This window comes from Panthera tigris, chromosome A1, assembly GCF_018350195.1.
Source record: "Panthera tigris isolate Pti1 chromosome A1, P.tigris_Pti1_mat1.1, whole genome shotgun sequence".
Lineage (NCBI taxonomy): Eukaryota > Metazoa > Chordata > Mammalia > Carnivora > Felidae > Panthera > Panthera tigris.
In genome coordinates this window covers 178029773-178052629 of record NC_056660.1, presented here as the reverse complement: position 1 = coordinate 178052629, position 22857 = coordinate 178029773, and the positions used below count along the sequence as shown (strand labels likewise).

The window sequence follows — 22857 nt, the reverse complement described above, 5'->3', positions numbered from 1 at the left end:
AATCTCCACGAGACAGTTTTGATGTGCAGCTCCATTTAACAGTAAGCAAAGCGAGGCCTCGTAAGATAAGAAATGTGGCTAAGATCACACAACTACCAATAGCAACACAGGGATTGGAAGCCAGCTCCACAGAAGCCCAGAGCCCAGAGTTTTTGATGTTCTATTGCTCCATCCCAGATATCATAATTCGGGGTCATTCTCATTCACAGAGACCTCCCTCTGGAAGGAAAAGTTCAGCCTCAGCACTCCCTAAGCTGCCCTAGGACCACACCTGCCCAACGTTTTGTTTATTTCCTTCAAGTTTCTCAGGTTAGGATTTCCACTCGTGGGAAATTCAAGAGCCTGAAATAATTTTCTCCACAAAATGACCCTCATTTATAGAGACATCTGATACCTTTCCCAGAGGCTCCAGGACTCGTCAGGGGGCATCTGGGCTGTAACTCCCAAACCTCCCCTGGGGATAGGAACAGCCAGCTCCTGTCACCTACCCCAAAGACCACAGCAATGCTCATGAAAATCAGGGATAAGGGCCTCTGGGAAGCTCTGGGCACCCCTGACCTGACGGCCTGATCCTGTGGCCAGGTGAGGGAGGACATGAGAGGCTGTGAGCTGCAGCCACAGGACTCAGGACTGTTGGCTGCACATGAGGCCAGGACTTCTAAGACAGGCCAGGCTTCTCTGATCTCCAGTGGAAAGAACCAAGGCCCAGGGGCAACAGGGAGGCTTGGGGGAGCTTCCTCAAAAAAGTGCCTCTACAGGGGGTGCCTGGGTGGCTCAGTCGGTTAAATGTCTGATCTTGGCTCAGGTCATGATCTCGTGACTTGTGAGTTTGAACCCCACGTCGGGCTCTGTGCTGACAGCTCAGAGCCTGGAGCCTCCTTCAGATTCTGTGTCTCCCTGTCTTTCTCTGCCCCTCCCTCCTCTGCTGTCTCTCTCTCCCAAAAAAATAAATAAACATTAAAAAAAATTGGGGGGGGAGCGCCTAGGTGGCTCAGTTGGTTGGGCGTCCAACTTTGGCTCAGGTCATGATCTCATGATTTGTGAGTTCGAGCCCCACACCAGGCTCTGTGCTGACAGCTCAGAGCCTGGAGCCTGCTTTGGATTCTGTCTTTCTCTCTCTGCCCCTCCCCCATTCAAGTTCTGTCTGTCTTTCTCTCTCTCAAAAATAAATAAACATTAAAAAAAATGTAATAAAAAGAATAAAAAAAAAAAAATGACTCTCCAGAAGGAGACCCCAGCAATAGGCAAAAGGTGGACGAAGGGGTTAGGAGAAGGGCTCCTGACCAGCTTGACTGTGAACTTGTCACATGACTTGGGGTGCTGTGACTGTGAGCTGTAGATGGCAGGGTCTGGCTGTACAGTTAGCTATACCATCAGACCTGGGGTCTGTATTGGTGGTCTCTAATGTGACTGTTTCTTAAAGAGTCATGTCCCCCCCCCCCCACCAGCAAGCCAGGCCCAGCAGAGAAACTTGAAACAAAGATGGGGCCTCCTTTGCTTTACTCTTCTGAGAGAAGGTACAGTATGCTTACCCCATGCCTAACCTGGGCAGACAGGCCCTTTTGGAGTCACTTCATCCACTGTTCCCTAGTGGGGACAGGTGGTTTCTCAGGACCTGGGAGGACCCCTCCCATCCAGTTACCTGAACTCATCCTCCGAGCACTAATATGCTGCAAACGAGATGCATTCCATGGCCCTCAGGTTTCCCACACGTCAGTCTCCTGACACAGCTGTAAAGGAGAGCAGACAGCCGGGGAAGGGGGGATTCCCTGAGAGGCAGCCCCTCCAGCTAACACAGGAAGTGACCTCCTTCTTCCCCCTCAGGCACATGGGGTCTGGAGGAGTGAGACAAAGTTGAATGGGGAGAAGGAAGGTAGGAGGGCAGGAGGGAGGTGGTGACAAGAGAAAGTGGACTGGAACTTTCTTCCAATCTGCTGATCCAAGAGAGAAGTACTCAGGCTGTACCAAAGCCTGCTCAGGGACAGCTGCCTACCCTCTGAGAAGGGGCCCACTCCCCTCCCCTCAAGCTGAGAGCCTGCCTGGGATGAAGGAGGGCTGGGGCAACCCATCTCTAAGCTCCAGGAGGAGAACGAAGCCCAGGGAGGAGAGGGACTGACCGTAACACGGAGAAGCAGGGAGAGCTGGACTCCCGCTTCGAGAGCCTGAGGCAGAGATGGTGTGAGGAGAATGGTGAGTTGAGGGGTGGAGGGCTCTCCTCCAGGCCTCAGCTCTCGGGGGGGGGGGGGGGGGGGCCTGCAATCTGAAACATGAAAGGCCTTTGATCAGATAGTGGCCCGGGGGCCTGCTTGGCCCCTGCAGGCAGAAAGAAACTTGCAGAGTGCAAGTTCTCTCTCATCTTCCCCAGAAGCCCATTCACAGTCTCTTCCTTTGGTCACTGTCTTGATGGGCCCTGCTGTTCCTCCGGGACAATCCCCAGGCCTGTCCACAAGCCCTGTCAGCCTGCCTGCCCTGGGTGGTGTGTTTGGGTGCACACAGGGCGCCTACAGCCGACCAGCTGCCCTCTCTGGCCAGGCTCCTTTCTGCTCTTCTGATTCTCCAAGGCCAGGCTCTTTCCTGAAACTCCAGAAAGTGTGTCTTCCCTTCAGAAGACCCAAAGATGTGGCTTCCCGTAAAGTGCCTCACCCAGTCTGAGTGAGGGGGCGGAGAATGAGGGGTCAGGGTGGGCAAGAAGAGGGGACAGGGGACAGGGAAAGCGACACACAGGAACTGAGAGACAGAGACAGGAGTGAAAGAGAGCTGAGAGAAGCAGAAACACACAGGAGGTGAGCAAGAGGGGACAGAGAAGTAGAAAGAGATAGAAACAAACTCAGAGAGAGAAAGAAGGAAGGGAAGGAGAGGTGTCCAGAACAGTGCTTTGAAAAGACAGAATCCGGAGAAGGGGGAGGAAGAGAAGGTAAAGAATTTGGCAGCAAGGAGGGAAGGAGAGAAGGAGATGCATAGAGGACATTAAGAATGAAAGAAGGGGAGGAAAGGGGAGAGACAAGTGAGGAGAAAACGGGAAGAGAGACAGAATGAAGGAGAAACTAGGCGAACCAGGTGAGGAGGAGAAAGGAGAGAGATAAGGGAGCGAGGGGAACTGGGAAGAGAGAGAAGGAAGAGGGGCACCTTGGACACTGCAGACATCAGCTACAGCACCGGTCTGAGCACGCGCAATGGGCCTGGCCGGGAGGCCCCCTCCCCTTTGCTCTCAGAGCTGTTGGAGGAGGGGCGGGTCTGCAGCAGGTGGCCGCCCCTGGGTGGGGCCCACAGGCCAAGCCTGCAGGGGTATAAGTGGGAGGCTGGGCCAGCAGAGCACCTGTCAGGGACAGCTCCCCTGTGCAGGTGCCAGGCAGGTGGCTCCGGCCCAGCCCAGCCCCAGCATGAGCTCCTTCGACCTCCCGGCGCCCTCCCCACCTCGCTGCAGCCCCCAGTTCCCCAGCATCGGCCAGGAGCCCCCCGAGATGAGCCTTTACTATGAGAACTTCTTCCATCCACAGGGCGTGCCCAGCCCTCAGCGGCCCCCCTCCTTCGAGGGGGGCGGCGAGTACGGGGCCACCCCCAACCCCTACCTCTGGCTCAATGGACCGGCCATGACTCCGCCACCTTACCTGTCAGGCACCAACACCAGCCCCTTCCTGCCCCAGGCCTATGGTGTGCAGAGGCAGCTGCTGCCAGGCATGTCTGGGCTGGGGGGCGGCGACCTGGGCTGGCTGCCCATCCCCTCGCAGGAGGAGCTGATGAAGCTGGTGCGGCCCCCCTATTCCTACTCGGCTCTCATTGCCATGGCCATCCACGGGGCGCCCGACAAGCGGCTCACCCTCAGCCAGATCTACCAGTACGTGGCCGACAACTTCCCCTTCTACAACAAAAGCAAGGCCGGCTGGCAGAATTCCATCCGCCACAACCTGTCTCTCAACGACTGCTTCAAGAAGGTGCCCCGCGATGAGGATGACCCAGGTAAGGGGGCTGCGGGCGCAGTGTGGAGTGGGTGGGGCAAGCCTCCGACACCCCCAGGGAAGGTTCATGTCATTCCAAACCAGCACCCCATTCTAGACAGTTCTGATATGGCTGTGTCCCCCCAAGACAGGGGGCTCAGGGTTGTCAGTGAAGGAGACTGGGAGAGCCCAGGGGGCAGATTTGGGTTTTGACCTTGGCTAGACCACGGACCAGCCAGAGACATCCAGCATTTTAGGTCCCTGAGCCTCAGTTTCCCCACCTGCAAAATAGGGAAGGTAACAGTGGCTCCTTTCCAGGCCTGTGATGGGGGTCATGAGATAATGTATGCAAGGATTTTGGTGCTAACAAGCACCCAGTAGACTATAGGAACTGTTATGATTAATCTGAGTCCCCAGCCTTCAGCTCATAGAAAGTCCTTGGGGTGAGTTGGACTAGGCCAAGCCCAGGTGCACCCCCAGCCTTCTGGGAGAAGATCTAACTTTGTTAAATAAGCATGGGCCACATTGTGCTGCCTGCCGTGCATAACCTTCTTTAATGCAACCCTGCAGGATAGCTCTTATTAAACCCATTGTACAGATAAGGAGACTGACACTTAGAGGCATCCTGCCTAAGGTGACACAGAATGGAGGGATAGCCATGGAACCTGAAGCTGAGTGGAGGTCTCTCTACCACCAAAGACTGTGAACTTTTCCTTTTTAATGATGACTTTCTAAAATTCAGGGCCATACAGAATGGCCATACAGGGCCGTTAAAAACTCAGCTATGCATTTCCCAGAATTGAAGTCCATTCTTTTTCCCCCACAGGAAGCCAGGGCATGACTCAGAGCCCCCACCTTCGCCCACTTCGAGCCTAGCAAGGGTAGAACTATTGGGGCCCCAGGGGAAGGCAAGTGTCCAATCCAATGACTGGCCTCACCCGCAGGCTGAGCTCAGGCCTTACCTCTGGACAGCACCTCATGGTGATGCAGCCCAGCTACACGTCTAGCATCAGCCCTTTCTCACAGTCAGCCTGAGGAAGAAGGGACTGGTACAACCGACCCACGTTTCAGACTAGGAAACTGAGGCTTGCCTGAAGTCCCTCTGCCACTTAAGAGCAAAGCCAGGACTCAAGTCCACCCTTGGACTCCATGCCCAAAACTTTCAGGGAGCCCTGAAGTGTTTCCTTAGTTTTCTCCACGTCAGCAATGGAAGGAACCCCTCCCTTTCCATTCCCCCAGCCCCTGAACGTCTCCCAGAGGCCCACATTGTAAGCACTTTCATGGCTCACACCTCTGTGCTCCCAGAGAGCCCAGTTGTGAGCAGGGAGCTGAGCTAAAGATCCCTGTGTTTTCTGTACACTATTCCTCTGTGTCTCTCTCCCTGCCTTTTGTTCTGCCTTTTGCGTGTGTTTCTTTGATATTTAGTTTGTGACGCTACACAGAAACAGGAGCAGAGCATTTTGTCCATCTCTCTACTTAACCTCTACCACTTTTGTGCCAGGCAAAGGGAATTACTGGACCCTGGATCCCAACTGTGAGAAGATGTTCGATAATGGAAACTTCCGCAGGAAGAGGAAGAGAAAATCAGATGTCTCCTCCAGCACGGGATCCTTGGCCTCGGAGAAAACAGACAGCAGCCTCCTGGTGGGCAGCCCAAAGACCGCAGAGGCCCAGGACATCTTGGACAGTGCGTCACCAGGCACCACAAGCTCCCCAGAGAAGCAGTCCTCACCTCCCCCGTCGGGTACCCCATGCCTCAACAACTTCCTCTCCACCATGACAGCCTATGTGAGCGGTTCGAGCCCGGTGAGCCGCCCTGTGGCAACACCAGGACTGAGCCCTGAGCCCGCTGACAAGATGGGGCAGAACTTGCTGAACTTCAGCTCCTACACCCCACTCACCAACCTCAGCAGCCATGGGGCCGGGGGTGAATGGGCCAACCCCATGCCCACCAACGCTCTCGGCTATGGAGGCTCTGTCCTCAACCAGTTCAGCCCTCATTTCTACAACAGCATCAACACAAACAGTGTCCTCTACCCCAGGGAGGGCACTGAGGTTTAGAACAGAACAGCTCCTGAACCACATGGACATGCATGGGAGGAAAGCAGTTGAGGCCTCCCATGCCAGCACCGCTGTGGTCCAAGACTCTCAAGTACCCAGGCATACACAGGAAGCTCAGAGCAATTCATCCTTCCCCTAGAACATTGTGTAAACCTTCTGTTTATCTCACATACGTCCACACACACTCACCAACTTTGCAGTGGAAATACTGGTGCTCCTGATAGCAGTAATCATGGCAGCCATTTGTTGAGTACTTACTATGTGCCAGGTGCTATGCTAGGCTCTTTAAAGGCATGATCACACTTACTATTTACAGTTACCCTGTGGGGTTCAAATGAATCTCCTCCTTTAACAGATGAGGATACTGAGGCTCTAGGAAGCTAAGTAACTTCACAGGATTGTACAGATTAGTAAGTGACAGAGTCATGAGTTGAGTCTGGGTCTGTATGACCCCCAGAGTTTGGGTGAACAAAGGCAGGAATGGAACAATTGGTTGAACAGTCAAGGCAGGTCAGTGTGTCAGCTGCTTATAAGGCAAGCACATCCACTGCCCTATGGCTGTCCATCAAAATTTAGCCCTGGCCCCAGGCACATCTCATCTTGCTCCAAGGCCTTGTTCTGGGGCTCCCAACTTACCTGTAGGCACTTCTTTTGCTGCCATTCAGGAGGAAAGCCCAAGCTCATGCCCCTGAAGGATAGTGTGTCCCACCTCTCACCACAGGGGGACATCACTTCCCCAGCCCCAGAGACCTTGAGCAGGGCAGGGAGAGGAGTCATGTACTCCATGCCCCCCACCCCAGCACTGTCCACTTACAAAATCTTGTAAAGCCCAGCTTCCTGTGTTCATGTCATGGACCAGTGAGCTGAAAGTGGCTGAGTCTTCCAAGAGAAACAAGGCTGAATGAGCGCTTCCTTTTTTATAGCCCGGGAGAGGTGAATGTCTGAGGAAACAAAGCCTCAAGGGAGGGACCTATAGCCCACTGCACAGGGGTCCATGCCTGCAGCTCCTGGGACTTTTTTCTCATTTTTATATGTATTTACACGCCTGTGATGTGTCATCACAGCATACCCTGGGAAGTGTTTTTGTTTTCTTATTTTCTTTTTAATTAAAACAAAAACAAAAACAAAAAACACTGTGCATGTCCCTTCCTTTTGAGTTTTCCTGTCTCTTAGCTGCTGGTCGACTAATCATGGAGCCAAGTGCAGCCTGGAGCTGAAGGTTTTGGGGCCAGGAGACAGAGAAAGAATGGGCGTTGAGGATTCCATCTTCCTCGCCACCAACGTGGAGATGGGACAAATGTCCCCAGTGAAAAGAGGGGCACTTGCAGGGATGGGGTAAGTGCATGAAGGAAGCCATACATATTGGACACAAAACAGGAACTGAGCATGACTGTCTTTGCAGCTCAAGCAACCCTCATAGCTGTGCTCTATGTAGTCCCCCTAGTAACCCTGTGAAAGGGGTGCTACTGGTCCCATTATACAAAGGAGAAAACTGAGGATCAGGATGGTTGAACCACTTGTCTGGAGTCCACAGCCTGTCCCTGCCCAGGGCGTCTGACTCCTGCACCTTGGACATGGCTATGCTTAGTGGCAATGAGAACAGTGCTGTTGGCTATGATCCACTGAGGGCTCTAGGCAGGCACCTGGCCAAGTGCTGTGCAGGTGGGAGCTCTTTTATGCTCACAGCAGCCCATGTGTGTGTATATTGGCGATTCCCTGGGCTGCTGGCACAGTGCATGCTGAAGGACCTGTCCATGGCAGCTGGAAGTTTCTAGTTGGAGTCTCTGCCTGGGGCAAGCATGCAGAAGGCTCAAACCCAGGCTCCCTGGCCACCTGCACGAGCCATGCCAAGCTGCCCACTCAGACTTCGGCAGGGGCTCTCTTTCCCTAGAGTGACAGAGGTCAGGTGGTAAACAACAACAGTAACAATAACAATGATGATAATAATAGCACTCATGAAAGGTTTACTATGTGTCAGGCACTGTGTTAGGACTTGGCTTGTTTTATTGCATTTAATCCTTCGAATAATCCAATGAAACCAACAGTATTATCTCCATTTTAGAGATGAGAACACTGAGGCCTGGAGAGAGTCTGTAACTTGATCCAGGAATCACAGCCAGGATTCAAATGCTGCTGTGGCTGAAACTCTAACCCACTGCACCTAGTGCTGAAAGCCCAGCCTCGTCACAAGGGAGCAAAATCAGGAAAGCTGCAAAGAGAAAAAGCAGGCCTCCTTAGAGACCCCTGAGATTCGTTCCTGGGATATCCCTTTCCACAGGGAGCCAGACTTCTGGTGGTAGAGGCAGATACAGTGGTGGTGCCCTCGCTGCACAGATGGGAAATGTGAGGCTGGGGGAAGAAGGGACTTCACAAATGTCACCAGGGAGATGGGGCAGAGGCAGAGCTGAAATTCAGGTCTTGAAGCCCTGACCAGGACTTTCTGTCACACTAGATGCCACCAAATTTGCCCCAACTGACTCTGCAGCCCCACCCTCTGTATTGATAATGGCACCTTGCTCTGCAGGCCTCACCCCTTCCCCAGCAAGCCTGCCACAGGTCCAGTCTTAGCAAGGCACAGGGTGGGAAGGGGCCCAGAGACACCAGCCTGGCAGGGTGGGAGGCGGTGGTTTAGAATCCAGGCCACAGCACTCAAGTCTCCCTTCTTCTTCAGCCAGGAATCCAGTGGGGACGGCAGTGAAAGGAATGTCTGCAGGGCTGTGACAACACAAAGACCTTGCCACTGGACTGTGACACTTGAACGTGGGGAGTTCATGGTAGCAGGCTGGGAGCTCACAGGAAAGGACTCACAAGAGGCCCAAGTCAAGAGGAGGACATCCTGGTCAGCTTACACGGGCTGCTTCTTACCCCTCTTTCGGTTCTCGTCCTCTGGGAAGAAACGAGAGCTGGAGAGAAGGGGCAAGGAAGGAATGGATGAAGGAGGACCGGTCATCCACCAAGCATTCAACCCTGTGCACAGAGCTCTGGCTGGATGTTGTATTTATCCTCCCACTATAGTCTGGCTCTCCATTGACCACATGGCCACCAACACCAGTAAAGGGTCTGAGATGAGGGCTTGCTGTGTGTTGGAGGAAGGCTTCATGGAGGAGGTGAGACTAGAGCCAAGAATCAAAGGACCACCCTTGGCTCCCCCCTCCCCATACTCATGTTCCCAAGTTCCCAAACTGAAAGGTGACCCTAGGAATGGGCAACTTCATCGTGGGGTTTAGAAGTGCCAGAAAATCATCCCCTCAACACACACACACACACACACACACTTACATGTACATTTGACCCCTACACTTGTCCCTAGAGGTCAGAAGCCATTCATTTCAACAGGGAACAAAAACTTACATGCCTCTGTCAGAGGATAATGAAGTTTTTCAGTCCCCTTCAGAGTGGAACAAAAGGACCTATTAGAAGTTTGGTCCTAAGGCCATCACTTCAAAGATGAGGAAACTGAACACTCAGAGAGAGAGAGGGCTGGACCAACGTCATGCTGCCCGTTAATAACAGAACACACGTCCGGGCACAAATGTGCTGATTTCCTATGTGGTCCAGGATTCTTGGCACTTCAACATGCTTCTCCCACCACCCGTATCAAACCCCGTCCAGGAGCAGGTCTTGACGGTGGGCAAGAGCATGAGGTGAACGGCAAAGATGGAGGCCAGACCATGGTGGGAGGAGTAGTGGTGCTGACAGGTGACTGAGCAGGTGGGCAGCTGGTCAGAAACCCAGGGACCCTGCCTGGTATTCACAGCCAGGCTTGTGTTCTCCTGTTGAACAAGAACAATTTCTCAGAACATCAGCATCAGACAGGGCCACTCACTCTGTGACCGAGACAGATCAAGACACAAACGACCCCCTCCGTAATCGTGTGTGAACACAGACAAAACATAGACAGTGTTCAAGCTACAAAAATGACCAAACGTCCCCCATCCTGGCTCCTGCGAGGGGCTACTGCTTCTTTATCAATTACAACTCCAGCCATAGTCTGGTCTTCCCTCACTGTAGGCAAAATTTACTGAGATGCCCAATCTTAGGCTTGCCCCCACCTCCTCCTGGTAGCATTTGAGCCAGAGCAAAGCCTCATTTCCTGACACCCTTCCTGAAGTGCCTAGTCCTTTCTAATACCCTCTCACTGAGAGGCCCACAATTCTCCAACTTATTCAACCACAGGTGTGTCCCTGGTGGCCTTTGGCTGGAGGACATTGACACTGGGCAGGTCTACAACTCATTCATGGATTTGTTTATTCATCAAATGTCTATTGAGCAGCTACTATGTGGTGAGGACCATTGGAGTCTGGAGATTTAATAGTGAGCAATACACGGGCCCAACCTCAAGGGGCCTGTGGGCTGGCTGGCAGAGAGACAGGCAAGCGATGCCTCAGCACAGCTCCCTGTGGCATGTGCTTCAACAGAATGGCATAGAGGAGGCACCTAACACAGGGCAGGGGATCAGGCAGGCTCACTGGAGTCCATGACACTTGGGCAAGGTCTTTAAGGCCCAGTAGGATTTCTCCTCTTTCCCTAGTAGGAAAGAGAGAAGGAATGACCCCTCAGGCAGAGGTAGAATATGTGCAAAGGCCAGGGGGAAGAGAGAGGGAAATGCAAGTGGTTCAGCACGCAGGAGGGAAATGCAGCCAGTGAAGGAAGCAGAGCCCCTCCTGCTTTAGGGTACAACCTGAGCTCCCAGAACGTGCACAGGCAGAGCCTGAGCTCCCAGAATGTTCACAGACAGAGCCCCTGCTTTGCACGACAGCTGAGGCAGAAACTGTAAGGGAACAACTTACAAAGTTGACTATTTACAAATGGCATGTGTCTGGATGGCACAGCCACCATCAAAGGGACACACGGAGGGATGTAGTACAGCATACACATCAAAAATTTAGCAACCCGAACACGGGAAGATTTCTGACAAGTTGAGATAAAGTCCTTGCCAGTAGAAAATCTATTTTCACCCAAGAAGAAAAGTAAATAGGTAACGCACATAGGAAAGGACACCCAGTCTGTTTAATGATTAAAGAAATGTGAAAGAAAGCAAGAATGATCTGCCCTGTCCACCACACACACGTTAACCATGTGATAGCTGTTGTGCTGCACGTGGGAGGGAACGGGTGCCCTCGTCCCGCACTCTCGGGAGGACAGGCGGAGAGATCTTCTTAGGGACGATTTGAAGAATGTGCATAAAAGTGTCTCATGTGCATCTCTTTTGACCTAGGAATTTCTCTCCTGGGAATTTTATTTTTGAAGCTGAGCGGGCAGTTGTATGTGCGAGTATGTCCATGTCGGGGAGGTTCATCTGAGTCAAGCAGTGGAATACTTTGCATGTTCGTGAACAAAAAACCGAGTAAATAAGCGGCGGCACATGAGAATCACGGGACCGTGCATAGCTGATAAAAGGGAGGAGCCAGATCCTGCAGATCTACCTGGAAAGGTGCAAACGGTGCACTGAAAGGGGAGGGGATGGGAGCAAGTTATAAAACTGTATGCCACATGCCCTATGTATGCAAATATATGCTATGGGTTTTTAAATGTATGGAGCAAAACACACACAGAGAAAGGGGTAGAAAAAGATCAAGAGTGCCAGTGAGAAAGAAAGAAAACAACACAGGAAGGGGGACAGAGAGAAGGAGGGGAGAAGAAAGGGGATTTGGAAAGGAATCTAATCAGGTTAATAACCATCTTGAAATGGATCGAAGTTTTTTTTTTTCTCTTTGGCTCTATAGTCTCCCTGCCCCCCCCCGCCCCCCCCCCTTGCACTTCCTTGCCTATATTTTCTATTTCTTAAATGTAATTTGTTGTTATTATAAGAAAGACATGAAGCCAACAAAAGTCGTTTTTAAAAGAACCCAACTCTCCCAGCTTATGCACCACCCACCCCCAGTGTCAGCAGGAGGCAGCAGCAAGGCTAGAGGCCAGCCTAACCCAGGTGCTAGGGCAAGAGAGAGGGATTTGCAATTTGTGTGCCCCTCACCTTAAACTTCAGGAAGGCTCCCGGCCCCTCCTGCAGATCTACAAGAAGCACAGCCCAAGGTTCTGACCTCAAATGCTACTAGTGAGGTTGACAGCCCCGGGCCAGGAAGTCTCTGAGAACGCTCCTCTGTGGCACTAGCTCCTGGAAACCCTCTTGGGTGCAAACCACACAGTCTTGGAGTCACACAGACCATCTGTGTGACCTCCTCCTGGAGCCTCAGTTTCCTTGCTTGTAAAAAGGGAATAATACTAACACCCCTGCAGAGTCGCCATGAGAAATAAATGAAATAAGACGGTAAGGCACCAGGCAATCACTCAGTAAACAGTAGCTTTTATTACTAAGTCACATCCTCCTACTTAAACGACATCACCGAGCCTTCATTCAACTGGCTAACTCCTTCTGTGGCTCAGAAGAACCTGCACTCATTTTTAAGAGCTATTATAACAAATTACCACAAACTGAGCAGATGAAAACAACAGAAACATATTCCCTCACAGTTCTGAAGGCTGAGCCCAAAACCAAGGTGTGGGCTGGGCCAGACTCCTTCCAAAAGCTCTAGGGAGGAGTCCTTCCTTGCTTCTTTCTAACTTCCGGCCACCAGCAATCTTTGACCTTTCTTGGCTTATAGACACATCACTTCGATCTCTGCCTCTTCATATGGCCTCTTCTGTGTGTGTGGGTTTTTTTTTTTTTTTCCTTTTCTTCTAAGGACAATAGTCATATTGGGTTTAGGGCCCAGTGTGACCTTATCTTAACTTTACTAATTATATCTATAGATACCTTATTTCCAAATAACATCACATTCTGAGTTTCTGAGTGTACATGAATTTTTGGGGGGATGCTATTTAATCCAGTGCACCCTCCAATGCTTAACAATGTTGGCACTATGCCCAGGGAGCTATCATTCCATAACCCTTGATGACAGATCAACTGAACATGTCCTCCTGCCCTGGGCACAAGAATCTGCTTACAGAGGTCAAATGGCCTTTGTTAGCAAACTCTTACTACAAGGTACCCCACCTCTCTGGCACCAGACACTCTAGTCCTTGAGGTGGCCAATGATGAGTCTCTCGTCTGCAAAGGCTTCCAGTATTGGAGGACAGGTGATGGAGAAGATCTTTATCCCATGCTTCCTGCTTCTGTTGCCCTGGGCATGTTCATTTGGTAGGTCAGAGCAGAGTCAAGGAATTCACATTTATTGGGTATCAAATGTGGTGCTTTTTCCCGAGGACCCCATTTAACCTGCACAACCAACTTTCAAGTAATTGTCAGCCTAGTTTTAAGGACAAGGAACCAAGAATCAGAGAGTGTAACTTGGCCAACATCACAGGCTAGTAAATGCTAGAGTCGGGATATCAGAGTTCATAATCTTAGACATTACTTACCATCACCATAGCCTTCAAGAATTAGATGAGAATTTATATTTGAAAATACCTGGCACACAGGAGGTGGTCAAGAGAGTCTGTCTCTTTGAGTAATCCCCATCTCGTTCCCCTGCTGCAGCTCTTGGTCTGTAATGACCCAGCAGCGAGGAAATGGATGTACAATTTAGGTCGTGCTGTACATGTTTGTTCCTTTCTATCTAATGGCCAGAGGCTGGGGCAGTGACATGGGGCCATTCCTTACCCAGGCACACTGCCTGCCTTCTGGATCCTTGCTGGGATGGACTGACTGCCTTGGAAACCTCGTATGTCTTGCCTGTGAGGAGATGGCAGACTTCTCCCCAACCTCTGTGTTTTGCACACGTCACCGACGTTCAGCATACGATATTTGGGGTTCAAAGGACCTATGCTGTCCGCAGTGTGGACCAGCACACTTAACAGCTCCTCCCAGAGCCCCGTGGATCCTGAGGACCCTCTTCCCCAACTATGGCTCCCAGGATCCAGAACAATCCTCAAAGCTCCCAGCACATAGCACCGGAAAAAATAAATGAGGCAGCATCTCCCAATCTCTTAGACCCAGGCATGCCTCACATTTACATTTCCTGTGGACAACTAACTTCCAGCTTAACCTTGGAGAAAATGCTCAGAAAGACGGGGTGGGAGAGCCACTGCTTGCACTCCCTGTGACAGAGAGCCCGGGAAGGACAGTCAGCTCCCAGCTGCCCCGAAGCACTGCCCTTTCACCCACAGCCATGGCTGCAGGTCTGACTCCTGCCACTCATCACTGCGCACTTCAAAGTGCTCCCCCTCCCTCCAAGCCTCGGTTTCCCCTTCTATAAAATAAGCACGAGTTTGGATATTGGATATGAATGAGCTTTAGAAACTTTTAAGTGCTGATACAGGCAAGGGCTCATATTAGAGCTCTTATGGTTTTAGCTCCTCCCATGAGCCAAATGCTAAAATAATAATGCCAGGTGGGCATTACTCTCCCCATTGAACAGGTAAGGAAAGGTGTCTTAGAGACCTTGTTTTGCTCACATTCCCACAGAGGCAAGACTTGTGCCCAGGTCTATCTGGCCCACAAGCCCAAGGTCCTTCAACAATAAAAATGAGAGGGAAAGGAGAAATACTAATCTTCCTAATAGGGCTGCCTGACCAAGCCAATGCAGCTCAGAGCAAATTGCTGGGTACCAGCCGCCCAGGCATGCCAAGTTCTTCCACCCTGCCAGGTCTGTGACCAGGTCTTCCATATAGGCTGGGCCCTGCCCTGCCAGTTTTCTCAATCTGCCTCACCTCTGGCGAGAAGGGAGGGGAGGTGGCCGTTATTTAGAAAAGACCACACATTCTGAAGGAAACTATGGTTGGAAGCAAGTGGTGCCATAAATACGAGAGTGGCATCCTTTGGCAGAGAGTTCTGCTGGAATGAAGGGGGGTGGGGGGCACTTTCTTCTGGAGCTTGACATGACAGGGACACATGGTGCTGTCTTGGCTCTGGGTAATGGCCTGGTATGGGACACGTGCAGCAGAGGGGGGAGGAATGCTAATAGGGCTAACCGTGGAAAGAGAGCATAACCAGCCATTTCAGCGCTGGGACTGTGGAGCCCACGGGGAGAGGGCACAATCCACGTCAGGGTGAGTTTGGACACAGATGACTCTTCTGCTGAACAAGGAGAGCAGTCTCGCTTTCTCCAGCAGCTTTTACTTTAGTATGGTGCCTGGAGATAGAAAAGCGTTTGACAGTGTGTGTGTGTGGGTGGGTGGATGGGTGGGGAGAACACCCCGACCCAAGCTCTGGCCTGGGCCCTATGTGGCCCAGGCCCTCAGGCACCTAAGTTACTCACCTGGAAGAGGAAAGAGTGGAACAAACTGAACTCCTAAGCTCCTTTTAGCTTTGACCATCTGTTTTACATCCATGATCATATTCTGATGGCCAGAAGAACCTTGACAGATAGATGAGAATTATCTCCATTTCTCAGACGATGGACATACAGAATGAGGCCTTACCCTAGTGACAGAGCAGGTGTGAGAGACCAGGGTGGTTCTGTGAGCTGTCTGCACTGTCATGGAGTGTCAGTGAGACCATATCAATGACAACGTAGATTCCTAAACCCCCCAGATCTGGTGTCTTCATCAGCTTGGGCTGCCATAACAAAATACCATAGCCTGGATGGCTTAAACAACAGGCATTTATTTCTTAGTTCTGCAAGCTGAAAGTCCAAGATCAGGGTGCCAGTGTGGTCAGGTTCTGCTGAAAGCTTCCTCTTCCTGGCTGGGAGATGGTCACCCTTCTCGCTGTGACCTCACATGGCAGACAGAGAGACATTTCTGGAGTCCTGTGGGATTAGGTCCCCACCCCTATGACCTCATTTAACCTTAGTTACCTCCTAAAAGCCCTGTCTCCAAGTACAGTCCCATTAGGGTTAGGGCTTCAACATATGAATTTGGGGGGACAATTCAGTCCAGCCTACGTGGGAGAGAAACTACTGACAGAAAAAGAGACATGGAATGAACTTGGGGCCAAGAGAGATAGCTCTTGAATCTAACTCTTCCATGCTGGGGTCCCAGAAGCTGGATTCGTGGGGGGAGAGACACAGCAGACAATAAAACCATTGCACGTTTTGGAAAGTGACTGCCTCAGTCCAAACCCTGGCTCCTGCCACTGTATGAGACAAGTCCCTGAGGCCACAAGTTTCTCATGAGTATAACGGTGATCATCTCACCCTCCTCACTATTCATGGAATGCCCGTGAAATCTTGATGAGGTACAGCTGCGTGTCCGAGCATGTGGGGCTCATGGCACTGGTGCACACAAGATGATTTAGGTGACTCATAGACAAGGAGTTAAATGACACTGATCCTTGGGCCAAAGCTTGTCTTTTCCCTGTTCAGGCCTGGTTTCAGCTGAGGAGAAATCCCCAGCTGGGCGCCGGCCTGTCTTTAGCACCTCCCTAATCTTGCTAATCTCCTTTTTTAACAGAAGCTTACAGCCCTTTGAAGAGATGATATCCCATGATAATTGAATAACAGTTTGTTTAATTGTATTTACTTTTACTGTTGCCTTCTCTCTATAGCAAGAGATGCTGGTTCGCTTTGCAAAGTAATGACATAAAGGTCCGATATGTTTATTTTAGGAAACCGTGACTTGATTTCAAGAAAACATAGCAAGTGAAGAGATTATAGGTAAGACATGATTATGGCTCAAAACGAAATGAAAACAAGCCAAAGTAATGCCTGAGGGATGCATTTGAGCAACTCTGTGTTCCTGGAGGTAAAGTGTCAGACCTGCTCCTGCTCTGACAGTTGCTGACATGGCAGCTCTCTCCTGTTCATTTCCTTGAGGGGACGACCCCATCTGTGTCTGGCTGGAGCAGGTGGTCCCTCCTATGGGACCGTCCAGGTGTGATTTGCATTCTGGAAGGAGTAGGTTGGCCAGCACTTGTGACAGATGTTGCCGGCAATGATAAAGGCCCTCACCTCAGGTAAGCCTGGTCTCTTGTTACCTGCATGGATACTACCCTTGACCTGGTGACATTTTCTACACTCTCTCAATAAAAGCCTATCAATAAGGCCTTGGCTTCCTGGCTCAGCATCCAGGCTAGGGACTCAACGACCCTGCAGTAACCAAGAGTCTATGGTGGCCCCTCGCCATTTTTTTAAGTAGCCCATGGAAAGAACAAAATTGTCATTGTTGACTGGCTGCCTGAGTCACAAACACAAGACACAAGAAAATATCCTTCAAGAATGAATATATTCCCGTGTTCCTACATCAGAAGACTTAACACTGTGAAAATGACAACACTCCCCAAACTCATCTACAGATCTAATGCAATTCCTAGTAGGATCCCAGATGATTACTTTATAGAAATTGACAAGCTGATTCTAAAATTCATATGGATCTATAAGGGATCCAGAACAAACAATCCTGAATAAAAAAATAAAAAATAAAAAAAGGAACAAAGTAGGAGGACTTCCACTTCCTGATCTCAAAACTTCCTACAAAGCAACAGTAATTAAGACTGTGTCACAAAGGTAGACATAGGGACCTGTGCAATAAGGTTGAGAGACCCACACATCTGTTGTCCACTCCTTCTGACAAGGGTACAAACCATTCGATAGAAGGAAAAAAATCTTTTCAGCAAATGAAGCTGAAACAGCTGGAGAGCCACATGCAAGTGAATAAAGTTGAAACCTTACCTCACACCATATACATAAATTAACTCAAACTGGATCAAAGACCTAAATTTAAGACATAAAAGCATATGAACCTAAGTAGAAGGTATAGGGAATTCTTTGATCTGACCCAAAAGCACAAGCAACAAAGAAAAAGTTAGATACTTCATCAAAATTAAAAACTTGCATGCTTCAAAGGACACCAACAGGAGAGTGCATACATAGGCCACAGAGTAAGAGAAAGTATTTGCCAATTGTATATCTAACCAGGGACTTGTATCTAGAATGTATAAAGAACTCTTACAGCTCAATAACAGAAAGACAACCCATTTTTAAAAGAGACAAAGGATTTGAATAGACATTTCTCCAAGCAAGGTTTACAAATGGCCAATAAAACATGAAAAGATGCTTGCAAACATTAGTCATCAGAGAAATGCAAATCAAAACCACAGTAAGATACCACTTCACCCCCACATGGATAGCTAGACTCATTCACATGAAACACAACGCAGGTGGTGCCCTTGTGGGTCCTAAAACAAGGGGAAACTTCTCATTATAAACCCAAAGGACTAGCTAGCTAAGCGGGGTGGAGTGGCAGGGGGGAGTCCCTCTAACTTTGTGAATTTAATTAATTCAACAAGATTCTCTTTAGCGCCTACTTTGTGCCAGGTGCTGAACTAGGCGTAGGAGCCACAGCAGGGAACAAAGTCCGTACCCTAGTGGAACTTAATTTTTAATGGGGGAAACAGCCAAAAAACGCAAGCAGGTTATATAATTCTATTAGCATTGAATACTAGGCCAGGTAGTGATCATTGCTATAAAGTAAGCCCAAACAGGGTCAGGGCGCAGACAGTGAGTGAGGTGACATTGGAGCAGAGACTTGGATACGTGAAGAAGCCAGCCATGCAGACAGCTGAAAGAAGACCACTCCACCAGAGCTGTGGGGACAGTAAAGTGCAAGGACCCTGGAGAGGAAAAGAGCATGGCATGTTTGAGGAATAACCCCAAGACCGGGGTGGTGAGCAAAGTGAAGGGGCAGAAACTAGCAGGACCTCACAGGACTTGGCAACAGTTTGGATTTCATCACAACTAAAGGGGAGAGCAGTGGGAACAAGAGTTTGTGTGGAGGGAGAAATAGAAGAGACTAAGCTCAGGATGCTTTGAAGGACTCACAGCCACCCAGGACCACCCTTGAATATGTCTGCCAATTAAAGGGCACCAGCAACACTACAAATTGGCTATTTTTTCCCCAAAATACAGATGATGATACCCTGGTTTCCAGAAGGGTGGGGACAAGAGCTGTCAGTGCAGAGCCCGACGCAGGGCTCGAACTCATGAACTGTGAGATCATGACCTGGGCCAAAATCAAGAGTTGGATGCTCTACAGACTGAGCCATCCAGATGCAGCTCAGTAAATCCTTATTATGCAAAATTCCAGTTCCATCTCAATCACCAAAGCCTCTGGCATCTTCCACACGAATCTGGCCACAAGAAGTGCCAGGCAAAGAGGGAAACAAAGTCCCTGTGTGACAAAGAGGAGAACAAACTCCAGCCCCACCACTCATGAGCCCGGTGACCTTGGGTGGATCACTTCTTTCTGAGCCTCAGTCCCCTCCTCTGTACAGTCGGGCTGCTGTGCCTGATTTATGGAGCGGTTCATGATTCATCAAAAGTGGGTTTTTTGAAAACACTTTCTGCAGGACTGTGTCATTTATTTACTTGTTTGTTTTCCGAATCCCCATTTAGACTGCTTGAGAGCAGGGCACTGTCTGTCTGGTTCATCTCAGCCATCCCAGGGCACAGCACAGAGCCCGGCACCCGGGAGGCACTCTCCAATTATTTGCTCAGTTTATGAATAGTACACGCTTACTAATTATTTGCAAAGGCAATATTGGATGCAGCTTCAGGATCTTTTTTGTTCCTGACTATTACAAAAGAAGATTTTCCCTGCCTGTTGGCCCAAATGACCATTACATAACTTGTATTGTAAAGTTACTAGTGATGATACTTTCCATGAAGTTTCTCTCTAAATGAGCAGATTTGCCTGTGAATCTGTTAATGCTTCCCAATTGCCTTTGGATTTTTCTACCCAATCCGTTGATTTGGGTAAAATATGTGAGATAATCAGTATCTACCCCAATATCTACTATAGAAAAGGAATTAAATTATTTAATTAATACATTTATTCATTTTCTTTTTTTCAGTAAATACTTGTTACGAACTTTTAATTGGACTATGGGACTGAGCGCAGAGTAGGTCTCTCATAGTCCCTGCCCTCCAGGGGCTCATATTCTAGCAGGAGAGCCAGACATAAATCAACCCCTTATGCAAATAACTAATTAACTGCCATTGTGATCAGAGCGAAGAAGGCCAAGTCCAGTGCTACAAGTATGTGCATCAGGGCCCCTGACTTGAAGTGAGGTATCAGGGAAGGCTTCCATGAGGAGGTGAGCTTTGGGCTGAGCCTGACTGGAGAGAGGAGAGGACTGCTCTGAGTGAGGCAGGAGAGGTCACCACAAGGCATGATCCTGTGGGAGTCTTCCATTTTTGAGGATCAGAAGGAAGGCCCAAAGCAGAAAGGGACACATGATAATGTTGGAGGTTTGGTGGGGGCAGGTCAGGCAGAACTTTTGTGGACCTGGGAAGGACTTGGAGTTCTAAAAGCAAGGCACCACCATCCAAATGGTTGAATTCAGGTAAAGACAGAACATACTTACCTTCTAAATCATTTTGGCAGATATTTCTGTCAAACTGCACGTTTCAGTGCGTTTCAAAACTGGAATCTTAGGCTTGATCTTCACAGCAGTCTTGCAAGGTCAATAGTGCAGTCAACTCAAACTGTCTCATGTTACAGATGAGGAAACTGAGGCACAGAGACATGGGAGAGATTGATAAAAGCTTGACTAGACAGGGCAAGGTGTTTAACTCTGAATTTCAGCCTTAGGAGCATCCCGAATTCATCCGTGAAGAATGGTGTGGGAAGAGGTAGTGAAGACATCCCATGTTCTCTCTCTGTGGCTCTCTCTAAGAATTTTGAAAACGGTGAATCTGCACCAGAGCAATCTGAGTAGATGTGAGCAGGAAGTTAGCTGTGGGGAGACCTCAGAGCAAGTGGTCTAGACCGTCCTTTCTTTCTAGCACTGGGGATTTCAGCATGATCCCTCTCTGGAGAAGGCCGGTTCTACACCCGGTCCACAGCTTGTCTCCTGTCTGCTCCCACTCAGGGTCCCTTATCTCTTAACGAAAGCACATTTCCTTAACTTCAGAATTAATAAGATAATGACGATCACTAGTGTCCACTGAGACTACTGTGCTTTTCTGCTCAGGACGTATTCCGCATCTCCTCCTTCTAATAACAGCACCTGATTTTTTCCTTGGAAACAGCTCCAGGGTGGACAAACAATTCAGGGCTAGCCAAGGGGACTTACTGCTGATCTCCCCTTGAGCCTGACCCAGTGCTGATACTCAATAAATGTCTTCTAAATTTAATAACATTTATGACTTAATGACCGTAATAGGACTCTTTGGGTGTCAAGGGATGGAAAATCCCACCCAGGAAAATTTCATTGGCTCACAGAACAAAAAACCCCCATCGTAGGGTTGGCTGCTCTCCCACTACTACCAGCAGGTGCAGATCTCTAGGGATGTGGAAGAACATGGTCAGAGATTTGAGCTTAGGGAACAAAGGGCCCATAGATGGTGTGGACTTGGGGCAGCAGTTGGGCATCTTATTAGTAGCCACAGAAACTCACTTTGCATATCAATAAGTGGAGAAAGACACAAAGGAAGGCCCTTGAGTGACTCTTAGACTCTAAGATAAGCCAGAGAAGCAGGTTCACAAGAAAGGCGAGGGCTAGGAACACTAGGTACAGGAACTGCAGTCTGGGTCAGCCGCTGGGGCCCTGTGTTTAGAACCACAGTGCCAGCACCTTGCTGCGCTTTCAGGAGTAGTTCTGTACCAGGGCCATTCCCCAAAACTCAAAGCCCAAGGGGCAACATGCACTTGACCGAGCTGGGTCCTGCACCTCCACTCTGCCTGGGTAGGAGAGGTGGCATCCAGACCCTGCTTTCTTCCAAGACTCACACAGAATTCTTCCCTAAAAAAAAAAAAAAAAGAAGAAAAAAGGACTTGGATGCAAATCTGGGGGGTGGGGAGGGAGTAACAAATATCCATTTCAAGAGATAAGCTGAATAAGAACCTAGTGGCAACTCAAACTCAGATGCTTTCAGGCTCAGCAGAGCCTATGTCTCTACTAAAGACCTCCAAATTCAACTTTAGAAACTACTCTTTTGGACAGAAAAGTCATGTCAGATCTCACTGTGAGCCACCAATATGTAAGGAAACCTAGACTTCATCCTTTGGGTAATGGGGAGCCATAGAATGATTTAAGCAGGAGAGGAGAGCCTTGTGACCAGGCCTGCATTGACAGAGGTCCCCATAGCTGCTGTGTGGAGAGTAGATTACAGGGAAAGAGGAAGGAGTCCCAGGAAACCAAGAGAGGGAGAGAATAGGACTGTGGAGCTTGGAAGGAAGGGTCAATTTGGGACATTCTTAAGAGAAATAGGCAGCAGGATTGGGTGAATAAAGCTCCAAGGGGCATGGGGGTGAGGAGAGGTAGGAATCAAGAACTCCCCATGCTCCTGGCTTAGGAGACCAAATGTCCTCCAACACCTCCTCCCGAGTGCTTGAGTTCTGTTAGCAAGGGAAGGATATTGTAAAGGCCAAATTACACAACCAAAGAGGAAATCCAAGGCAGAGGGAATAATAGAAAGGACTGTGGGCTTGACAGTGTGATTCATTATTACTCTTTAAGGTAAGAAGAGGAAAAAAATAATTGATCCTGGATGAAGAAATTGGGCTTGGCTGAGCCTGGGGCTATGGGAGGTGAGTCTGCTCCAGAATCCTTGGGAGCCTGCGGTTGAGGGGTGAGGCAGAAGGTGGGGAGGACATGGCTGCAAGTGCTTACAGAGACATTCTGTCTGAGACTGGGGATGGGCGAGTCTAGAGGACTGGGTTTATTGCTTGGAAGGAAGGAGTACATTGGCAGTACTCAGTGCTAGCCCAGCACAGGTGCCTCACTGCCAACTTAGCTAGTGTAAAGTAACTCTTCGGGTTAGCCTGGTGCTAACTCAGCCTGAGCCCCATCTTGTGCAGATGAAGGAATGCAGACTGTGAAAGACAGAGCAACTTGAGAAGGTCACACAGTTAAGAAGTGGTGGAACTTATGCAATATCTCGAAATCTAGGCTCAAGATTCCTGACTCCCAGGGGAATCTGGAATCCCTAAGCCACTTGGTCTTGGAGGTTGTGATCCATGCCAATTGGATCTCCCACTG

The 22857-nt window shown here is 49.7% G+C and overlaps 1 protein-coding gene across 1 annotated transcript; it reads left to right on the top strand.

Annotated features, from left to right (window-relative positions):
• The first annotated feature begins 3098 nt into the window (after positions 1-3098).
• On the top strand, positions 3099-7065 carry FOXI1 (forkhead box I1). Its single transcript, XM_007077643.3, has 2 exons — positions 3099-3957; positions 5437-7065. The coding sequence occupies exons 1-2, from the start codon at positions 3174-3176 to the stop codon at positions 5994-5996; spliced, it is 1344 nt and encodes a 447-aa protein (XP_007077705.2). The 5' UTR covers positions 3099-3173; the 3' UTR covers positions 5997-7065.
• Positions 7066-22857: the final 15792 nt, after the last annotated feature.

Excerpts from the sequence above, each read along its gene's own strand:
- FOXI1 (XM_007077643.3), top strand. The coding sequence starts at position 3,174 with ATGGGCCTGGCCGGGAGGCCCCCTCCCCTTTGCTCTCAGAGCTGTTGG. Across the intron at positions 3,958-5,436 it reads CCGCGATGAGGATGACCCAG|GCAAAGGGAATTACTGGACC; the intron begins GTAAGGGGGCTG and ends CTTTTGTGCCAG.